At 42.7% G+C, this 23873-nt stretch overlaps 1 protein-coding gene across 2 annotated transcripts in view; it reads left to right on the plus strand.

The window, feature by feature from the left end:
* The first annotated feature begins 5074 nt into the window (after positions 1 to 5074).
* Positions 5075 to 23873, plus strand: part of MCU (mitochondrial calcium uniporter) — an 88195-nt gene continuing 69396 nt past the window's right edge. The window contains exon 1 of one of the 2 annotated variants that reach the window (XM_079976457.1): positions 5075 to 5288. In XM_079976457.1, the coding sequence (XP_079832583.1) occupies positions 5145 to 5288 (144 nt within the window). In that variant the 5' untranslated portion in view covers positions 5075 to 5144. The remainder of the gene's footprint in view (positions 5289 to 23873) is intronic. The other variant, XM_079976458.1, reaches the window with a different exon arrangement.

Below are 23873 nucleotides of genomic sequence, written 5' to 3' on the forward strand. Positions count from 1 at the left end.
GGAACAGCTTATAACAAAATTATGCTTCTTTAAGAGAGTTGCAATTACTGCAATTCTTGCACAGATGTTCCCCCCAAGTGGTCCCTGCAGCTGTTTGTGCATAGGACAGTCTTTCTCTACCAGATGTTTTGGACTACAACTTCCATTGGCCCCAGTCAGCATGGGGGAAAGAAATACAATGGTACCTTGGGTCACAGACGGTTCAGGTTACAGGCTCCGCTAACCCAGAAATAGTACCTCAGGTTAAGAACTTTGCTTCAGGATGAGAACAGAAAACGTGTGGTGGCGGCGGGAGGCCCCATTAGCTAAAGTGGTGCTTCAGGTTAAGAACAGTTTCAGGTGAAGTACGGACCTCCAAAACGAATTAAGTACTTAACCCGAGGTACCACTGTAGCATAAAGATGTGAGCGGCATGAGGTTTGTGCAAACCGCCTGCACACAACCTCTCTGTTGCTTTCTTTTAATACACAGTTTGAGTCCCCTCATACAGTGGTTCTCAAAAAGTGCAGTAGGCTTCTCTTGAAGTCCACCGTAGATTTCATACGTAGCTGCAAGCTAACTGGGTGCAAGGATCTCAGTATGCTTTAATGAGTTTGGCAGAACGGGTGGCAAAGTTTAAAACATTGGTTTAAAAGAAATGTATTAATGGGAAGACCCCATTAGCAGTGGTTAACATTCCATGACCAGGTCTGTAGCAGTTCCTGAATGGGGAATGAAATCCTAACCCAACACCCCAGAAGGGATGTCCCATTGATCAAAGGGGCCTGAGGAGAGAAAGAAAGCATGCAAATTTCTTCATCTCAGATAGAAAGCTGGAGAGGCAAGGACACCCCAAGTGCGACAAAGCCTCAGTTTTGAAGTTAGTATCTACTCTTGTGATGCTAAGAAGGTAACTGCTGCTTCCACAGGGGAATCAGACATTTTACCTATTCTCCTCTGGAAAACCAAAGCACAAGCTATTTTCCTGATCCTTGTTACTTTCACAGGCTATAGAATAGTAACCAGAGGATGGAAAGCTGAATGTGCCCATATTGCACGGCAGGATTTCTTACAGATATTCCAGGGTTTGTATGGCTTTTAAAGGGTTGCATTACTCTAGCACAGGGCTAGGCAACCTAAGGCCTGTGGGCCAGATGCGGCCCAGTCCCCTTCTCAGTCTGGCCCATGGGTGGTCCAGGAATCAGCGTGTTTTTACATGAGTAGAATGTGTGTTTTTATTTAAAATGCATCTCTGGGTTATTTGTGGGGCATAGGAATTTGTTCATTCCCCCCCCAAATATAGTCTGGCCCCCCCACATGGTCAGAGGGACAGTGGACCGGCCCACAGCTAAAAAAGGTTGCTGACCCCTGCTCTAGCAGAAAGCTATTAGGGGCCACATTCCAGTAGGGGGTTGGGTTAGACTGTTTCCTATCAGAACAAATGCAAATACTTAATTCTTATAAACACCACTAAAATGTTATATTCCATTTTCTCCATTGATTCTTTCTCCATCTTCTTCATTGTGTGGTCTAAACCACGGAGCCTCTTAGGCTTGCCGATCGGAAGGTCAGTGGTTCAAATCCCTGTGACAGAGTGAGCTCCCGTTGCTCTGTCCCAGCTCCCACCAACCTAGCAGTGCAAGTAGATAAATAGGTACTACTGTGGCAGGAAGGTAAATGGCATTTCCATGTGCTCTAGCTTCTGTCACGGTGTTCCACTGCACCACAAGCAGTTTAGTTATGCTGGCCACATGACCCAGAAAGCTGTCTGTGGACAAATGCCGGCTCCCTTGGCCTGAAAGCGAGATGAGCGCCGCAACCCCATAATCACTTTTGACTAGACTTAACCGTCCAGGGGTCCTTTACCTTTTTATGCCTCCCAGCTGTGCAAGAGGTGAAAAGAACTCAGTAATCCCAGCAGAAGGAATTTTTAAAAGGTAAATGCAGGTAAGCCTTGGCTTGCAGCTAGTTAAAGCCCCAAACTTCAAAATAAGTAACTGTTTCTGTAAAACTGCAAGTATACAGTTGCAAAATGCATCCCCATTCATTGTTACATATTTGCAAGGAACACATGTCTGTTGATATACAGTTACCCCTCTGCTTTGGTTTTCTTGCACAAGGTACAAAAAGACCGGGAATGAGAATTTTATTCCAGAGTTGAAATACTTTATTCATATCCATTGCTATTATGGAATTGAAATTATTTTTTATGCAGGGTTTTTATTTTTAATCGATGTTATTGCATGCTTATGACTGGGTTTTATGTTTACTCCTATATCTGTCTGCGTGGAGGTAAGTCATATTGAGCTAAATAGAGCTTAGGCCCACATAAGTGGATAGAGGATCACAGTCAAATTGTTGTTTGCCACATATTTTTAAAAGCCTCCGGGGTGGGGCTGACTATAAATTGAAACAAAAAGTTCAAAAAGAACTGAGAATAAACAGAGGATCTTCCTAGTGTCCCCCCCATATCAATCAATCAATCAATCAATCAATCAATCAATCAATGTTATAAAACCAGTGTTATAGAAATATTGCTGGAAGTATTCCCTTATGTGGGATAATTTTAGTAATAATGATAACAACAATAATTTTTACCCTGGGCTGGGTTGGCCCAGATACCCAGGGCGGCTTCCAACAGATATAAAAACATAATAAAACACCAAACATTAAAAACTTTCTGATACAGGGCTGCCTTCAGGTGACTATGTAAAGTTGTATAGTTGTTTATCTCTTTGTTTATCTTTTTGACATCTGATGGGAGGGTGTTCTACAGGGCGGGTGCAACTGTAGAAAAGGCCCTCTTGTCTGGTTCCCTGTAGCTTCACTTCTTGCAGTGAGGAACCTAGGGCTGCCATATTTTAAAAAGTAAAAACCAGGACACTCTGAAAGGTCCCCCCCCCCTACAAAAATGCCAAAAAACCCACAATTTTTTTTATTGGCTTGCCTAAGATCCAGGACAAAGTGCCACCTTTTGGAAATTTCCCCCAGATGTCAATTCCGCCTTTGAAATCCTAGTAATCTCTGGATGTATGGCAGCCCTTGGAAACCGCCAGAAGGCCTTTGGAGTTGGATTTCAGTGTCCAGGCTGAAAGATGGGGGTGGAAATGTTCACTCAAGTAGACTTGTATTATCCAAAGGCTTAGGGCACAAAGCAACATTTCCAGGTGTCATTTTTTTTTTTAATTTTATATAATATTTCCTCCAAGTTGCTCAAAGTGGAGCACACAATTTTCTCCCACTCCATTTTACCTTCACAACCACCCTGTGAGGTAGGTTAGGTGAAAGGTTACCCAGTGAACTTAACACAGCTGAGCAGGGATTTGTACTCTGGTACTCCTAGACCCTAGTCTGACCTTCTCACCATTACACCACATTGGTTCTCAGCATCATGAACAGTGTTTTGAGTAGGGATAGTCTGCATGATGCCTGAGTCCTTTCTACTTTCTGGGGTCCTGGATCCAGCTAGGGTTAAAATCTAATGTGGGATTCCATTGTTGTACTGGTCAGACAAGTTTATTTGTGAAATGTTGGCCATAGTTACTTCCATCAGTATAACAAAAGCAGTGCTCTGGGTGAGAGCTGAGCCAAAGGCAGCCAGCAACTAGAAAGACATAGTCATGCTTGATTCCAAGACTGTGACTCAGGGGGAAGCAAGTGCTAATGCTAAGAGCCTCTCAATTTTAGGTTTGGGTTGCATATATGTGTAATGTGTGTGTGTGTGCATGTGTGTGTGTGTGTAAGTACACAAACAAACCATACGTCATAATGACACCACAGTCTCTGCCGTCCCTCATTCCAAGGAAACCAGACCCTGGGCACATGCCTGGAATCCTTCACCTCTCAGAGTTTGGAATAATATTTACATTTACGATCCTGGCCAAGTCAGTGGTGGCTAAGTCAATTGCCCTATGGCTGACTCAGTAAACAGTGACTTGCGCAGGCCTGTTCTGTGAACCGACAAATGGACCAATGTTCTTATTCACCACACTTCTTGTCTACTTCTTCTAGAAGCCAAATTCCACAATGGCAGCCGCAAGTTCTATTGCCACGAGGGGGTCAGTCCCACTGAACTCAATGGCCCGCAGTAAAATTGCACACTTTGATTAGAACCCATCTCTTAATCTGAAATTGAACAGGCATCACCTCAGCTCCTCCCTGCCAAATTCTAGATATTCTTAAGAGCTGCACTGTTCGGCTTCCCTTTTCTTGATTTTGCATTTGGTATGCAGAATCCTGGGAGACTCCTTTATATCTCTCACGATGGGAGGTCCCCTCGGGGCAGAGCAACGCCTTTCCATTCTGCCGCCTGCCAACAAGCCTTCCTGCCTCCACAACCTCCCGGGATGGACGTGGCTCCCCTGCTCCTCCCGCCCTTGGCTGCTCTGAACTCTTCCGAGGAGAAAAGCGTGGGCGACGCCTTCGAGGGAGCCAGGGAGCGGATCCAGCAAAACGAGGCATCTCGCGCATTCTGCACCAAAAGGGCGAGACCGAAATGCCTTCATGAGCAACCTGACGGCGTTTGGGACAAAGCACAGTCTAAGAAGGCAGGCAAAAGAAGAGCCGCCTGACTTCTTTCTGACTGCATTTACGCATTTGATCTTCGCGTTTGCCGAGCGCTTTCCCCAACAGCCAGGCATCAAACAGCAGCCAAGGGTGAGATTTCCCACCGGCGCAACCTTCACGACGTCTACACAGAAGTAATTCCTACTGAATTCAATGGGGCTGAGGTCAGGACTGCAGCCTAAACCCTTGAGGACTCGCGGCTGGGATCGCAGCACCCACTTTGTACGCGTCTCCACAGGACACCCCCTCAGCCTCTACCTGAGCTAGGCGCGCCTCTTCATAAACCGCTCAGTTATTCCCGCCCCTCCACCTTCCCCGTTGACGGACAGCTCCCGAGGCGCCTTGTCCCGCCCTCCCTTCCCAGCTCCTCGGCGGCGATTGGCGGCGGGCTGGCCGGGGATTGACACTCCGTCCCCGCGCCCTCCAGGGAGGGCGGAGCCGCGCGATTGGCTGGTTCCGTGTGTGTGTGTGTGTGTGTGTGTGTATGTGTATATGCGCGCGCGCGGGGAGTGGCGGCGGCGGCGGGGACTCTTCCCCGCCCCCTTCCAGCAACCCCGCAGCGCTGCCTGCCGGAGAGCGGGGCGGCTTCCAGTTGAGAGATGGCGGCCACCGCGGGCAGATCGCTGCTGCTCCTCCTCCTCTCGAGGACCCCCGGCGGAGGAGGAGCGGCGCTGACAGCCGCCGGCTGCTTCCCGGGGCTGGGGAGGCACCGTCAGCAGCAACAGCAGCAGCGGCACCGGACGGTGAGTGTCCCCCTCCGGGCGGAGGCCGGGGACCAGACGGGAGCGGGGCGGCAGGACAGGTATTGCCTGGGCTGGCCAGGAGAAGCGGGAGGAAGGGACTCGGCCGCCGGGCGCTGCCCTTCCTGCGAGGCGCTTGGGGAGCTGGGGGACGCGGGACGTGCCCGGTGCCGCCCGTCGGAGCCTCCTGGCTCTCCCCTCCTCCCGGGCAGCCCAGCCCTTTCCCAGGGTCCGCCCCGCCAGCGGAGGGACCGCCCGCCCGGGAGCAAGGGCGACCCCTTCCTCCCTCCTCCCCGTTGGGTTTCCCTGGGCGCTTTCGTGCCTCGGCTCCTCCTCAGCAGCGGCGCCTCGGACAGATCAATGCACCTCGCGCGGCTGGCTGGCAAGGGAGAGCGAGAAGGCGCTGCAGGCTGCGGCGTGCAGGGGCAAAGAGGCGGAGGAGGGAGACGCCGGCGCTGCTGCTCCTGCTGCAGCAGCAGCAGCAGTGACTTGGAGGAGTCTTTGCTTGCTTGCTTGCTTGCTCCCCCCCCTCTCCCTCTCCCCCCCCTTCTCCATCCTCCCCGGTGCTGCATCCCCTCTTTATCTTAGCACACCAGCCGTGCCCCTCCTTACGTGGGCCCGTCTTAACTTGATGACAGGCTGAAAAAGAGGGGAGGGGGGTTCACAAGTTGCTGGCGAAGGAGCGTTTTTGGATGGGGGGGGAGGACATTGGCTTGGTTCCAATTTTTCATTCCAAAGGGACAGGGTCAGGAAGCCTGCTGGGCGATTTCCTTCTTAATTCACCCCTTCGTTCCAGGAAGGGAAAGTCAGTGGGGAAATGGCACAGGGGTCTTTCCGCCTCCCTCCCTCCCTCCCTCCCTCTTCAGGCTTCTTAGAGCGACAGTATGTCGTGGCTGCATTCCAACCAGTGATTCCTCCCAGTTGTAGGAAGTCTTCTGTCCCCCTGCCCTTTCTCCTGAGAAAGTTATCTGTTAAGCTGAATCAATGCAGAACCAGGCTGAGCTGAATGCAAATCGCTGTGCAGCAGCGCTCCGTTGTCTGAGGCTTTTTGCCTGTAATGTTCCAGTTGTCGAATGACTGAAGTGCACTGGTCTGTCAGGATAGGTGAACTCAGGACTGGGATGGAATCCAGCTGATCTGAAAGTTCAGTTACCTTTGGCAGCAGGGAATCTGCACATGGCAGCCAAAAGTTCACAAGCGAAACTGTAAAGATGATACAAAGGTTGTATGTATGTTTGTGTGTTGGCCTGTTGCTGAACTTTTGTGGAGTACTTCCCCATGGCTACTATGGAAGCTTTGGCGTCTTCCTGGTTAAGCCCCACCTCATTGTCTTATGGTTGCATTCAATTAAAATTTGGGTATGTAGCGTGGATCGTATTTCAGCGTGTCTAGGGAAATTCAGTCAATGTAGACTTTTATGTCATGTTAAATGTCAGAGCTGCTATGTTGCTCCCTCCACCCAGAGCTCTTTAAAGGATTCTCTGCAGCAGCCTGTTAGGAAGTCCTTGCTCTCCTGTGATCTAAAAGGCCAGCCAGCGTTTTAATTAAGTTGCTCAAATAAAGCTGATGAAACGTACACTACAGAAGCAATTTTGATGGAAGTAGAGAAGAGTACAAGGCCCCATGTATGCAGTTCGTCCAGATTTTACTACGCTATATTCTTTTGTTCCGTCAGGTTTATAAGCACTTTGTGTTGGTTTAACACTGAGTACAGGGAAATTACTTTCAACCACATATGCCAGAATAAGTTTGATATAGCCTACCATAATAGCTTTTTGTTTTGCAATGGTGAAACAGGTCAAAGCCGCTATGCAGAAATGAAATTTTCAACAAGATAGTAAATGGTAAAGTGGCTCGTAATGAAAACTTACTCACATTGAGTGATCTTAGTAATTTTCTTCCTTTGAAAGTTGCAAAACTTTGCAAATCTGGTATACCAAGATCTCAAGTAAATAGGTTCCTTGTTCTACTTGACATTTAATGCTTTTATATCTCATAACTTTTACTTTTTGCGACCTGCGGTTTCGGCATGTTAGGCCAAATGCAGAAGAATAACTCATTCTAATGAAACAGGTGTCTGACAGTATCATCTTATTCAGGATCTGCTAGACTTAATTACTTTAGCTAAATGTTGATAACAGAATCTAACAGAAAAATAGTATTAGGCTTAAGTATAAAAAAACTTTGAAAAGTAAACTATTGTGTTGTTGTCCCGTCCCCCCCAAATCTTAATGATATTGAAGGGAGAGATTTATTGATGTATTAATAGGTCACTGATCACAGTCAACCAATGGATCATCTTTGTTACTGGACTGTGTTGCTGGGAAATCAAATTGCTTTTGATGAACATGGCTGCATGGATTATTTACTGCTGGTGTAACAATAAAATCAGGAATGCATTTGAAACACAAAACAGCTTATTTCAATGCTCTTCTTGTCAGATTATTTTGTTTTATTTTCTCCATGTCACAATCAATCGTGCTCAAGCCATAAAGTCTACATGATGTTTGAGAAAAACAGGCCAGTTGTGTAGTGTGTTCACTTTGTTTCAAGGTTATATTAATTTTTTTCCCATTGAGCAATCATCCTATGTATGCAGTAGATGGCACTCTGCATTGTGCTGGTGGTTTGTACGAGACCAGGATAGTCTCTGACGACTTGGCTATTCTAGTATGCGATGGGAAGGAATGCTGAAGTTGATTGACCTGTATCTGGCAGATAGCTCATGGATCTCTATGGCCTCTGTCAGGTGGAAGAGCCTCCTCTAGTTGACCTGGCAGAGTACAGATTTTTAATCAGGTTGGGAAAGCCAGAGATAGGCAGCTGGGTCCTGTTTGTACTACTGATGACAGAAACCAGTATACTCTCAAAAGCATTTGGTTATATGGGTTTGACCCTGCAGGCATCTCCTACACATGCCTGCTTGTTCTTCAGATCCTGCCCATCTTCTGCGTGCTGTTTTTTGCACTGCGTAAGGTATCCTTTTTTTTATCCATATGGTTAAGGAATGTGGTTTCTGTAATGAATGATAAACAAATTGAGGGAACACCATGTGACTTCTTGGGAACTGGAAGAATTCCTTCAGTGCCTCTGCTTTCTGCAAACCATACAAAACTAGTGCATCTGTTGTCAGCCCAGGGGTATAGAACTCCAACATGCTGCCTGTGTATCTAAGGGGTGGACTTTCTCCTTGCCCTGGCTTAGCACAACATTGAGACTACGGAGTAGCTGCCCTGTAAACCTCAACTTGGTTAGCAGATGCATACCAGGATTTGCAGTTCACCAGGGAAATATCACCTCCTGGTGGATGGATTAAAGAGTACATAGTGATAACATTTGTCACAGTAGAGTGACAACTGTTACAACTGACCAAAATGTCACAAAACAGGCAGCAAGTCCAAAGGTAGGTGTTACACAATTGCAGTGGTTCTCAAACTCCACCCCCCTCTGGGGCCACACTTTCAGAATAAAAAGCAACAAAAACACACCAAGGTTTTTGGTGATAACAATAGCAGGGCTTGATCTATAACATAGAACACAGCTATTTTATAATAAAACAATTCAGCTACATAAGAACAGGAATCATTCATCACAATATAATTATAAACAAGCCTCTTACATATGTACCTTAAGTATGTATACAAACTCAATGAGAGGTATAAGCTTTAAGTATCACTTGTCGCTCTAGCTCTGATTTTGCAAATAGAAAAATGTTTTTGATGAGCATGGTGTATTATACCATAAGCATGGTGTATTATACTATACTATACTATACTATACTATACTATACTAAAATGTTTCTTTTGATTGTCCTGGAATCTTCCTGCCACACTTACCATCCTTTCCTGCCGCACCCTTTGAAAAACCACTGCAAAATTGTGATTGTTTGATTGAATCCATTTTTGCTCCTGGTATTTGTGCTCGAATAGATTCTGCATCTATAGTTATAACTAAGAAAGCATATTCTCTGACAGTCCCCTGATTAGATCCATAGCTCCTTAGCTTTATTCAGAAAGTCTGCTGCATCATGTATCTTCAGATCATGCCTGTGGGACATATTCAAAGTAAATCTTTGAAAACAGTACTTAACAAGGCCTAGTTAAAGAGCAGATTTTAAAAAAGCAAAAAACCAGACAGGCATATAGCAGAGTATTCTTTTCCACACACAAAAAGAGAAGATTTTTTATTTGAGAAGCACAGTCAAGGCTATGAAAAATGGGAGAAGGGTACATTCTGGGACAAGCTCTGCTATGTCCCCAGGTGAACTTTTGAATCTGCTCTAGGGTTAGTGATTTCACTCAAACTGAGCTGTAATTCCTAGTTTTCAAGTAAACTTGTGGAGATTTTCCAGTGTGGTGTAGTGGTTAAGAGCGGTGGACTTGTAATCTGATGAACCGGGTTTGCGTCTCCACTCCTCCATATGCAGCTGCTGGGTGACCTTGGGCTAGTCACACTTCTCTGAAGTCTCTCAGCTCCACTCACCTCACAGAGTGTTTGTTGTGGGGGAAGAAGGGAAAGGAGAATGTGAGCCGCTTTGAGACTCCTTCGGGTAGTGATAAAGCGGGATATCAAATCCAAACTCTTCTTCTTCTTCTACGCAAATAAGGGGGTTGTGTGTGTGGTTTTGGGGGGAACATTTTGCTATGGTGAATGATAAATGCGTTCCTGTCTGTTTTGCTGCATGCTGACCCAGCCCTTGCCAACCTGGTGCCCTCCAGATGCTGTTGGACTAAAACTCCCATCAGTCAGTGTTAGAAACTCAAATATATAAGCCTGGTGCCAAATGGCTCCTTAAAACAAGGTCACAGTTTCCAGAGTGGAATGACTTGTTGCCATTTTGGGACAAAGCTGCTCTAAAGTCTTTATTTTTTTCAAATGATGGGACTGACTGTGATTGATTATCAGCTAAACATCTGGCTAGTTCAGATGACACCCTTGAGCTAGGTTAAGAACCCTGAGAACTTAAAGAAGAAAAGTCACTTGATCCAGGGACAGTCCACATATATCTTGGCCTGTGGTGTTTAGTGTGTGAAAGATGTGGTGTTTAGTGTGAGAAAACAGTCAAGATCCAGTGATACTCGGGTATGCACCTCCAGATGGTGAAGATGTCAGGCATTCTGGCATCTGGTTGACAGCCAGGTGCAAAAGGCACCTGGTGAGTTTTGAACACTGCCCATCATCACCAGCAAGCACAGCAAGCTGCTGTTGATTGGGGTTGATGGTAGCGATAATACAACTGGAGGGTGCTGGGTTGCTGAACACTGGACTAATGGAAAATAACTCACCTGCTAATGCAAGTAAACCAAAGAGGATGATTATGTCAACTCACATTTCTTCTATGGACACAAATTCAATAAGAGCAAAATGGGGGCTGTCAAAACTACACGTAAGCAAGATCCATACATTTGTAGTCAACTGTGTGGCTTGAAGATTTGTGACTGTGCATATTCAGCTGCTATTTGTTATTGTCTGCTCGTATAACATATACACTTCTTACATTGGCTTTACCTGACTGACTGGTGAAGCTTTTCTAGATTTTCATTGAGTTCACTCCACCCCCCACCCCCCATTTACAATTAAGGATTGTTTTCCTGCACGTGCATATTGATGGTGAGCTGGGATACAGGGAAAGAACAGCTGGCTGCTTTTTTGTGGAAAACTCAAAAAATGGAACCTGTAAATGAGACGCTTTAATTGGCTGAAAGCAGTGGGCACTGTAAAAAGTTATAATGGAACAACTTGGTGTACTTAAAGGAGGGGGACGTGAGAAACATAGATCTAAACAGAGGCTTGCAGCACCTTTAACAAATCTATTAAGGCATATTTTTCAGCGGACTGCAGTCAAGTTCTTCAGATGTTTGAAGTATTATCCCCCATTGGCAGGTGTAGAGATATAGAGGAAAAATTGTAAACAGTGAGGTCAAAGGGAGATGACATGCCCCCCCCAAAAAGCAGATGGACAATTATGTTAAAGTCTAAATGTACATAAAATGTATCAACCAAATCTCACCTGTGATGAGGCTCTGTTACTTCTGTCCTATGCTACAAATTTATATGTTTGCCAGCCATTCGCCTGACCGTTCATCTGCCTTGACAGCTTTAACTCATTTTGGTTTCTTTCTTACTCAGTTAAACATGCCTTACTTAATAACATCTTGAACTTGGCTTCCTCACTTAACTTGTTCCACCCTTCATGTCCCTCCACCCATGGCAACAACCATCTGCTTGTGGTAGAGTGTGCTCAGAGCTTTGTGCACACAGCCTGCTGTTGCATTTGACATTTTGCAGAATGAGGCAAGAGGATATTAAACAACTCTTTGTTTGGTGGGGATCCTTCCTTTTCCTTTCACCCCCCAGCCACACTTGCTTCAGAGGTGAATCTGACAGAAATTAGCAATTACATCTGGAAAGTGGTTAGCGTTCTCAAGGATCTGGTGGGTCAGAGGACCACAAGTCTCATTACACATGCAAGAAGAGATGCCTGGGTGAGAGGCAGTAGGTTCGCTCCAGTTTCTCTGGTGCTGCATCACAGGTTTTTTTGAGGCTCCACATGGCACTTCCTGACTCACTTCCACTTTCTTATTCCTGCCCTGTTTGTTGGAAATGTGTGTGTGTGGTTTGTGGGAATAATGTCTGCTTCAGAAATAGCTATGAGTGAGAGAAGCCAAGCCAAGGCTACTTCAAATGTATGTTTCCCCACATGAGTGCCGCTTAAAAAATGTTATTGCTCCAAGGAGCAGAGCGCTACATTCCTTAATAATCAGTAAGATTTGAGGGCATAGAGGAGTAGTAGTAGTAACACTTAGGTGATATTTGGAAATGAGTGAAGAGTGTGGGCAGGGAAACTATTTTAAATGCTTTCAAGTAACAGCCACTGCTCTTTTTAACAAAATGAACATTTCAAAGTTGAGGTCACCTGGGTAAACCAAGTGCCTAAGATTTTTCCTGTCCTTGTCTAGATGATATTGATGAAACACAGTCACAACAAAACACAAGCATCTTCTAGTTATGCTGCCACATATCTGAAATAATGCATATTGTTTAAAATACAAAAATCACACAACTGGATGCCTCACTCACTGCTAGTAAATATTAGCACCAACACTTTGTTACTTATCGGGATTTTGTAGCCCATGTGGTCATTCTCCTTGTGCAATAGACCTCTATTTGTCCAATGGAACTCCCCCTCCTTTGCATCCCCTCTCACCTTCAAAACCTGTTCCAGAGGTGGGAAATCCCTGGATTTAATTTTGGGGGCGCACAGGGAGAAGAGAGGAAGAAGAAGCATGAGTGGAACACTCACTCTCTCTGTGGTGTTGGATACAACCTTGAATCAAACCAATTAATTAAAAAAAGATAAAGAACCCTAAATACTGAATTACTTATTTATTATTGGGATGTCTAAAAACTGAATCTCTTCCCAAGCTATTTTGGATCCATTTTTCTTTTTGTTTTGCCCTGGCATGACTAAGGATTAGGCAAACATATTGCAAATGGAAACTTAAGCATCCCTGACCATCCATAATGGCAGCATTCAACACACAAACAAGTTAAGAGCAATCCCTCTGGAAAGTCTCTGTGGGCCTCATAAGCTCAGCTGTAATGCCCTATAATGGATCACCGTGAACTTGCTGTTGTCAAAATACTAAGGTGGAATTGTTGAGTAGGTTCACAGATAATAAACACAGAATCATAGAATTGTAAAGAAGCATTGAGACTTATTCTGGATGGCTCATTGCTTTAACGTAAGTTCCCAAGGCATCTCATTTGGCAAATATGCTGGTCCCTGGTGTTATGGAACTTCAAGGCAAGGCTTTGTTAAGGCTGTTTGGATGGCTGTTCATGCTGCCATGTGGTTGCAATTGCTCTGCAGCAGAAGGTAACTGTTCAATGAGGAATTAAAGGGTTCTGGACAACATAGTCTAACAGCATTTTGGTCACATTGCTAATGCTAATGTTGTCATTTCACCAGCAATGGTACCTATGCAAAACTGATTTCTTGAGAGGTGTGGTATTGCTGATATGCAACTGGTAATCGGAATAACACAATTATTTTAGTGTTGATTTACTTTACAACCCACCTGTAGGAAAAGAAATACCTTTATACCTATTGAGCTCAAGGCTTTTGGTTATTAAAATAGCAGAGAACTCAGTGGTGTTGATAGAATAAACTTTGTGGCAGTTCCTGGACAACAGACTTCCTAATGGGTTAATATATGGCATATTGGAATTAAAAGGTGCAGTATCAAGAAAGCTTGAATCTTGAAGAACACTTTACAAAATGAAACAGAAGTATTCAGCTAGTTAGCAATTATGGCAAAGCCAAATTATCCCTATCCTTCAATAGTATGATTTATCCAAAGAGGTTATGTGTCAATTCCAAGTCCAGCTTCTGTTCCTGAAGTATGTTTTCAGCTTAATAGCAATAATACATTACTTCTATTTAATAAAGTATTGGACTGTGAACTCGCCAACTGATCCTTTTATAATTCTTGGCAGGAAAAGACAGAATGCACCTATCAGACTGCTCTTGGAGTTGAAGTCCAAGAACTTATTCCATTCTCTCTTTTTTATATATAGAATATTTATTAAAGTTTTCCAGAAATAATACAATGTAAAAAGAACAAAAACATAAATACAAAAATATAAAAATACAAAAATAATTAAAAACACATAGAATTTCCATTACTTATTTTCTTGTAACTTATTTTCCAGACCTCCTCATACCTCCCTTTCTTGTATTCCAATTCAAATTGTTAGTTCAGCAAATCCTCACCATTTAGTTTTTACTTATTTCTAAACCTTATTTTTCATATCTCTTAAGCATTACAGCTGGAAACCCCTTAATTTCTGTCCAACATCGTTCTAACATTCATTAATTTTGCAGTATTTCTGTAAATAGTCTTTAAACTTCTTCCAGTCTTCTTCCGCCGACTCTTTTCCCTGGTCTCGGATTCTGCCAGTCATTTCTGCCAGTCCCATATAGTCCATCATCTTCATCTGCCATTCTTCCAGAGTGGGTAGATCTTGTGTCTTCCAATATTTTGCGATGAGTATTCTTGCTGCTGTTGTCGGAACTTATTCCATTCTCTAGAATTCTTAATGTCCATCTTGATCCTTGATATATGACCCTTATTATGTATTCTGATTTTAAGGTGGAGCTGTTTTCATAGTACATGTAAAAATGTCATGTACTACCTGCTGCTCTTGTAAACTTCTTTTGAAACATGTTCGTTGACTGCCAGATGTGGTGTAGTGGTTAAGAGCGGTAGTCTTGTAATCTGGTGAACCGAGTTCGCGTCTCCGCTCTTCCACATGCAGCTGCTGGGTGACCTTTTTTGAAGTCTCTCAGCCCCACTCACCTCACAGAGTGTTAGTTGTGTTGGAGGAAGGGAAAGGAGATTGTTAATCGCTTCGAGACTCCTTCGGGTAGTGATAAAGTGGGATATCAAATCCAAACTCTTCTTCTTCTTCAGATTATTTTTTATGTCTTTTTAAAGCCATAAATGGTTTTGAGTAACCCAGGAAGCATCTTATTGAAGCTTGAGGGCTCTGAACTTTTCTTCATTTTTATTGTGACTTCAGCTGTTAAATTAAGCAAACTGTTTGCTTGTCTTCTTCAGTTGATTCTTCTTTCTAGCTGATTTACCACCTCAAAACCATGCCAAGAATCAGAATTGTTTCAAATTAGGTAGCCTAATTGAGATTATTTTTGTTGTATGAACAGTATTGTTAATAGCTTTTGCAACTCACTTAGAGTTCTTCTGCATGAGTGTTAAGAGCAAATAATTGCTTGTTGTGGAGCTAATATTTAAAGAAAAAATGGTATTATGTTTTTAAGAGACTTCTAGGACTGGGTTTCCCAAAGTTGGGTCTCTAGCTGTTTTGGGGCTACAACTCCCATCATCCCTATCTTGCAAGACCAGTGGTCAGGGATGGTGGGAATTGTAATCCAAAAACAGCTGGACACCCAAGTTTGGGAAACCCTGTTCTAGGATCTAAGACAGGACACTCTACGTTTGTCCTCTTGTCCTTGAGCCAGTTTTCACACTACAGTGGTGCCCCGCAAGACGAACGCCTCGCAAGACGGAAAACCCGCTAGACGAAAGGCTTTTCCATTTTGGAGGCGCTTCGCAAAACGAATTTCCCTATGGGCTTGCTTCGCAAGACGAAATGTCTTGCGAGTTCCTGCGGGTTTCCCCCCCTTTTTCCTCCCTTTCCCTAAGCCGCTAAGCCACTTATCAGCTGATCCGCTGATAAGCCGCTTAGCAGCTGATCTGCTAAAAGCCGCTAAACCGCTAATAGCGCTAATCCGCTAAGCTGTCAATGGGCTTGCTTCGCAAGACGAAAAAACCGCTATACGAAGAGCCTCATGGAATGGATTAATTTCGTCTTGCGAGGCACCACTGTATTCCGATTGGTCACCTGATAGAGAAAATAAAAAGGACTGTATTGAGGAACTAGAACTTTTGGCTTTCTTACCAGAAAATTTGCATATGAAAATAGAAGTTTTGGAAATGGTGATATGCTGGGTTGAGTACCAAGCATCTTGATCAGCAACCTCACGTAATAGATCTGTTGCTGGACTCTAGAACAATGTGAGAGTGGGTAAAAATGGAAAAGTCATCCCCCACCCCCTGGGAATACTTCAGATCAGCAGCTTTCCCTTTTCTAATTTCCGAATATTTTGGAACAGTTAGTTTCATGATCTTAACAATGTCCGATAAATTCACTTTCTGATTACAAGAATGACATTCCTCATATCTGTTCTTGCCCCCCCCCCCGCCACCGCTGACTTACTTTCGTTCCTTAGTATTTCATTAAGTGTACAGTTGAAGCTGGTCTATTCTTCTTATTCTTCAATCTCATTTCTTGCTTGCTGATAGGTTTGGTCCCCACCCAGGCAAAATGCCTCCACAGATGAGAGTTTTAAATTGATAATGTGTTGACTTCCCTTAATGACAAGCTTTTAAGAAACAATGACTGCAGAGGTATAGCAGGCTTTGTTTCTTGAGATTTACCTCTCAGTTAGTGTTGGAGAGCCAGCCAAAAGTTATGTAGTTATAAATCAAACCACAGGAGTTGAAGAATTGTTGGCTGTCAATAACAGAGAATGGATGCATAAAACACTATCCAAAATGATTGATCATTGTAACATTTTAAAGGTAATTTCCACAAAAACTTATTTCTAGGCATTTGGCAGAACTGAACTGCTTATGTAAAGCAAGTTATATAAATGTAATATAAATTAACATCAAGCAAATAATATAAATTAATCTAATTTAGCTGGCTGCATGCTGCTTACTTGAACAGACTTTGCTTTCAGAGAATATGCAAAATTCTGTGGAGAAGAAAGGTTTTGAGAGAGAGCATATTTGAACTCCTGATTATACATTTCCAGGAAGACAAAACTGGAGTCTCGTGTATTTATGGGAACCTGAGACCAGGAGAAGCTAGTCCTTTAGTGGAGACAGATAGTTGTTTGGAATGATGTTGGTAGTCTCTGGACAGTCAGAAGCTTGTATTGTATCTTAGTTCTAGCTTCATAACTTCTCTGCACTTACAGGGCAAAAGAGCTAATCAGTTCTGGTCAGGTAGTCTGTGTGGAAAAAAGACGTAACTTAAGGATGAATATTCAGGAACAACACAGTAGACAGCTGTCCATTCAGGGTTAATTACTCAGGGTTCAGACACTCTAAAACAGATTATGCAGGTTGTGCAACCAGAACCACATATCTGCTTCTTATTCTGGTTTTATAACTGACATTAGCCCACGTTTCCCTGGTTCAAATGTTATGGGGAACTTTGCCCTACTGAAAATAAGGGTCTTGGCACGAAAGCTAAGCACATGGCAAGATGGGTCCACTCATCCACAGCTTCATAAACTACGAGTGGTTTCCAAGCTAAGTCAATAAAGTTCAGGCCCCATGGATTTAAATGGGATCTTAAGTTTAACTAACTTAATTTGAAGCCAGCACAATATTAGAACCCAAATCTTAAAACTTCAAGCTGATTTCTTCCAGCCAGAATCTTTTTGTGAATGCATCAAAATGCGTGTTGTTTTTTTTAGCAAATTAAAAGGTATAGAATTCTCCCTGCAAAAAGTCTGCCATTAGTTTGTTGCTGGGCTACAACTCCCATAATGCCCAACCATTTTAGTAAATGGTCAGGGATGATGGAAGTTGTAGTAGTTCAACATCTGGGAACCCAAGGTTGAAGAACGCTGACTAATACATTCAAATTTTGTAATACCATCTACAATGCACAGTTAATTCTGAAGAAAGCAGCTCTCCAATTAAAAGCTAACCAGTAGCTTCATAATACAAATCACAATGGGTAGAGCTTTATTGATTTAATTGTGTAAATAACCTTTATCTTTTTATGCACAATGATCCTCTTGGATTTGGGTGCTGCGAAGGCAAGCATGAAACTGATTCAAAGCAATTCATATCTGCGTAAAGATTTATACGTTGCCAAAATTAGCACAAATTGGAAAATAGGAGTGTTAGAAATACATCTCTGAATTAAAACATTAGTATGGATTAGCATTGCTTTCTACTGAAAGGTCGTTGTTGCTTTGAATGACTAGCTTGCCAGGGGAAAAGACTGCTGCACTGATTGGCAGTCCTTGAGCTACTGTTATACATCTTCTAAAAATGCCGAAGCTGCAAAAGGAATGATGTTTAGGAAGCTCTTCAGGGTTTTGAGCTGAAGAAAGGGTGAAATAAAAGCTGGGCTATACAGTAATGTTTGGACATCCTCAGTGCTTTCTTGCTTTGGAGTGAATGTTGCCATTTCAGGTTGGGGTTACAAATGTAATTAACTTAATTGGATGTTGGATTAGATTGATCTAAGACGAAGCTGGCTCAGCAGTAGTTTGACTTACTTGGCAAGTTGTAGCCAAAAAGCATTTCTTCATCCTTATGTTAGGAAGCCTGGAGCAGCAGTATCCAGCCCCAGCCGGCAGAAGACCAGTGTCAGGAAAAAGAAAAAGAAAAACATAGATAATGGAGCTGAAAGAGAAGGAGAATCAAAACTTATTTGGATTAATTTCTTTTAAATTACAAATAAAACTTATTTCTGTTAAGTTTGGTCTATACAGTGTATTTTAGGATAGACTATTACTCTGTCATGAAGACCATGTTTTGCATGCTTAAGATCCCTACATTAATCTATGGCCTCTCAATCTCAATGATTTTGGGTAGTGGGGCTGTGCAAATCTGCACCTAGTTCCTGAGAGAGTCGTTGCTAGTTGGAGCAAACAGTAACGGATCAATCTGACTCTGTTTAAGCTAGTTAATACATTTAAGTGTAAAAGGAACAAAAGCTTTGTTGGGTAACAATCAGTCACTTGCCAAAGCAATCTATAAGAAATACATTAAAAAGACTTCTACAAACCTAGACAGTTTTTGAAGCAAGTTACTCAGATTCCCTGGGGGACGCGGGTGGTGCTGTGGGTTAAACCACAGAGCCTAGGACTTGCTGATCAGAAGATCAGCGGTTTGAATCCCCGCGACGGGGTGAGCTCCCATTGCTCCGTCCCTGCTCCTGCCAACCTAGCAGTTCGAAAGCATGAAGTGCAAGTAGATAAATAGGTACCGCTCCGGCGGGAAGGTAAACTATGTTTCTGTGTGCTGCTCTGGTTCACCAGAAGCGGCTTAGTCATGCTGGCCACATGACCTGGAAGCTGTACGCCGGCTCCCTCGGCCAATAAAGCGAGATGAGCGCTGTAACCCCAGAGTCGATCACAACTGGACCTAATGGTCAGGGATCCCTTTACCTTTACCTTACTCAAATTCCCAAGTTTCAGCTAGTAATGATCTCATTGTTGAACAACGCATGCACTGGAAACTACTTTCTTTAAGAAGATTCCTGTAGATTCTGCTCCTTAAGGAAAGCTGTACAGTATTCTGTCCTTTCACAGATAACCTTGGTCCAATCACCATCTCTCTAACTCAAACAACTGTGAGGAGAAAAACAGGAGGGTGGGAAGAATGTGTAATGTTCTAAGCTTATTGCAGGAAAGGTGGGATATAATCTCATAAATAAAAATAATTATTCCTGACCATTGTACAAAACTGGGGCCTATCCCTGCTGTCTTTTCTGGCTCTAGGGCTGAAGCTGCAAAGTGAGGGTAGAAGGTTAAGATTTTGCAGGGCTTTATCCTCACATCTCTCCTCCCTGACATGAGAAGGGGAGCTGAGGGTTGTGTTCTAGCGCTGGGCTGTTAGAAGGAAAGATTGATGCTTGGTTTTCATGCTGGGTTGTACAGTTCTTGGAAGTTTCTCTGCAGTACCCAGCTGGGGCCATAGCCTTTCCAAAGAGATTCCCTATAGTGCACTTTGTTTCCAAGCACAGTTCAACTGTGGGATCATCCCCAGACACACACCCCAGCTCCAAGCTGCAGTGAAAGACTGGGGATCCTCTCGCCATGCTTGTCAGAAGGGGAAAGGAAGACATGAGTGGAATAATGGACTCCTGGTGAAAGCTGTCCTGGCTCCCACCCAACACATGACGGCACTAGCAGAGACTCTTGCTTGGAACGAAGGATGGCTTTATTGAAACAAAGCAACAGCACAGACTCAGTAGCAGGTAGAGAGCTATTGTAGCCTCAAAACTCTTACCAGGCGAAGGGGCGGCAGGACACAATGGGCTAGCAGTAGGAGCCAGAGTTCGTGAGTTCAAGACCAGGGCAAGAAATTCAAGACCACACAGGAGCTATTAATTTCTTCTGAAGTTGTAGTGTACTCACTCACAGGATTTCTGTGCCTTGCAGGAATGTGGAGCTTGTTCACTATGTCTAGGTAGGTAGGTGGGTCTGTCCCTTCTTCAGAGGCACCTCCTTGTCCTGGGAGTCAAGGCTGAGCTTGCCTCCCCTTCTGATCCCTGTTCATCCACCCCATGCCGTAGGTTGGCATCCTCCCCAGACTCCCAAGATGCGCTCCCCCAGGAGGAGAACGGAAAGTCAGAGCTTCCAAGCTGGAGCCTGATGGCATCTTGAGGCTCACAATAAGAAGAAGAAGAGTTTGGATTTGATATCCCGCCTTTCACTCTTTAAAATAAAAGCAGCCTTTGCTAGCAATATCACATGAAACATTTTGTAAGGGTTTTGCTTCCCTGGTAAGACTTGTAAAGCTCACATTCATTTCATTGGGGTTTGCACAACTTAACTTGCTGGTGGACAGTATCCTATATTTGCTGTTTGTGATAAATTTTCAGATACTCAATTCCCTGTTGAATGAGATAAAAAAATGGATTTATCCATTCATCGTATAAAATCGTTGAAAAATAATAAAGGAAAATAAAGGTTTGGTGTATCACAATCCTCCTATACTGGGGTTTTTCTTTATGAAATTTAACTCTTGCAAAGATAGCCTTCAGCTTTAGCTACATCTTGTTGCATGCAAGCACAATAGTATAGAACTCAATTCTTCTTGACATTTAATGTTCTGAATTCCTTGGGATCAGGAATGCAAAACATACTCCAGAGCATCTTGAAAACTGGATTTTTCAGTTTAAGCATTATGACTGTCTTGAAGCAAAAACATAGGTTACAGACAATTTACACACACACACACACATTTGGCAAGCATGCACCCATGTTTAAAACTTCTAACAGCTTTTCTGTAAAAGGGGCAAAGCTAAAAAACCTTATTGTGCATAGGTTCATTTGAATTGCAGCAGACAATAGTTATTCCAGACTGACTAAAATACTTAATGTACTGCTCAAAATGTTAAGGGTGATGAAGCATATTGTCTCCAAGGAATCAAAGAACTAACGATTTGTTAAGACTGTTCCTCTTCCATAACTGATGTGGATAATTCAAAATATTATTATTTTAACTACTTGATAGAAGTTGGCTTTCTTAGCAAATTTGTTTCTGTTAAAATCCAATAGCAGTTAGTGTTTCATGCTGTCAATGTGTCACAGATTGTATTACAAGTATTATGGCTGTCATTGGTTAGTAAATTTCTGATACTGGCAGCAATTGTGATACCACTGGCACACCTAGCCTTCTGGGTAGCCACATCATTTTACTATGGGATGGCCACACTGTTGCCTGGAGATAGCAGGTCAGATGATATGATGTCAGTTCTGTGCCATCTTTACTAGTAACCAAGTTATTTCTTGCTCAGTTCAGGATGCTTGGTTTGACCTTGCAAGTTCTCAACTAGGGATGCCAACTCCCTTAGGTAGCACAGCCAATGGTCAGGGCTGATGACCACTGTAGCCCAACACCACAGGTCCTTCAATCCAGCCCTAAACTGTCTGAAAATAGGATATATAGAGAATCCCTTTTTTCCATACGAACCCATCCAGGAACGCTGCTTAGATTCTGAAATTTTTCTTCTTCCCACCATCCAAATATCTGTATAACTCTATTCTGGTGATAGTAACTGTTTTAATTTAATTTTAAATTGTTGAAACCCACCCTGGGACCTGCTGGTGAAGAGTGAATAATAAATGCAATATTATTAATTTTATATTAATGATAAAGAGGGCCTTTTCAGTTGTGGCACCCAGGTTTTGGAATGACCTCACTAGTGATGTGTTTTTTGCCTTTTAAAAAACCTGACACTTAAGACACTCTAATAGTGGGATAGTTTTATTATTTCTGTCCGCTCTGTGTTTTAATTACCTGCTTTTTATAGTTATGCAGTTTTTATTGTTGTTGAAAGCTGACTTCTTTCTGCTTGCAGAGAAAATCAGCATATATGTTATAAGCAAACGAGCCTAAAACTGTTTATGCTGAAACATTGCAGCTTGTTAGCATTCTCTTCCTTTGCACTTCCCATAGGAAGGGCATAAAGACTTCCTGCTCCATATTGTCATGGAATAGTCATCATGCTGTCGCTTCAGTTTCTTTAAAATGATTTAAGCAGTCCAAACTTTTAAGCTTGCAACACTTTTTCATATACTCAAGACCAATAGTTGGAAAGCCTACTAATATTAAAAGTAGTGTTTCTTTAAATAAATAGCTTGTTAAATTTTCAATGCAGATTAATAGCAATACCCAGTTAATTTAATATATTGGCATGTTTTCAAAGTGTTCTGCCTCAAACCCATGGCTATTGGAGCTTTCTAAACAAAAAGCTACATAAGACGCCTTTCCCCACGTGTGCCCACTCAACTGCTTTGATTAACAGAATTTGCACTGCCACTGGTGCTACATAATACCAGTTGCACATTTGTAAGAATGCAATGACTTAGCTACACTTAGGAACTCCCTGGCTATTGATATAAATCAGGTACCTTTGCTTTATTCTTTTTGGTGCCTGCTGAAAACATTCCTGTTTTGGCAAGCCTACCCAGATGCTGGTGGGAATTTTAATCTGCTTTTAGTATTTTAAATTTTAGTGTGTTTTAAAGTATTGCATTTTTTTCTTTTTTCTTCTTGAATTTCTTGTTTTATCTTTTTGTAAACCACTTTGATGTGCGTGTTGTATAGTCAAGTGGTGTATAAATTTTATTAAATAAATACATCTATAGGTATCTATTTTTCTAACAAGGGGAGACTCAAGTATTCTCATGCAACATTTGCCCATAATGCTCCACTTCAGGCAAGAAATGCAAATGGTTTTGTCCATTTACTTGTAATGCCAATCAATGGTGTTTTTTTTATTTTATGTTTTCAGAAGAATCAGATTATAAACAGCAAAGTAGATTGAACACGTCTGTCCAAAGTAGTTTAAGCTTGGGTAGCGGAAAGGGTATTGTGGAATGAATTAAATTCAGATGTTAGATCTCAAATCCTCCTTGTTTGAAGGTGTAGGCTCGGGATCTAATTAACATTGAAGATAGATTCATTCTTTCCAGATCGAAACCTTTGGCCCAGTCACTACAGATAAAAAAATATATATACCAAAACACTTGTAGTGATGATAAAATACCTTGTTATCAGGGCTTCAGATGCATTGGTATTGGTTCCAGAGTTCAATAACAGGAAATGTTAACAATCATTTTTAGACACCATCATTTGCTGACAGATTTCTTATACTTTGACAAATAGATACGATCTCAGTAGACGAGGAACTAAATGCCGGCCCAAATTCAAATAATGTGAGGGAACCTCTGAAACTGATGATGAGAACGCAACAACGTGAAATACTGGAAGCGAAAGCGAGTATAAATCATGGCAAGGAACTCTTTAACCTGAACTTTACTTTCCTGTTCACCCTGAATATCTGAAAAGTAGCAATGTGGGCACTTCAAAATAAGCAGGCAAACAGAAACATTGTATGATTTTATAACTTGTAGTCCAGTTTTATAAGACTCTCTCCTATGAAAAACAAGAGCTCCCTTGTTACAGTGTCCAGGCAGTTTTCTACAGTGCAGTCAGTTGGGCAGTGTGGGATTAATTCTACAACTGAATACAGTGGTACATTGATTCTCAAACGCCTTGGTATTCAAACGTCTTGGTTCCCAAACGCCGAAAACCCAGAAGTAAGTGTTCAGGTTTTCGAATGTTTTTCGGAAGCTGAACATCTGATGCGGCTGTCAGCTATTGTTTCCGGGGCGCCTGCACCAATCAGAAGCTGCACCTTGGTTTTCAAACATTTCAGAAGTCAAACGGACTAAGTTTGGAG

Source organism: Podarcis cretensis (assembly GCF_951804945.1).
Source record: "Podarcis cretensis genome assembly, chromosome: 5".
NCBI lineage: Eukaryota > Metazoa > Chordata > Lepidosauria > Squamata > Lacertidae > Podarcis > Podarcis cretensis.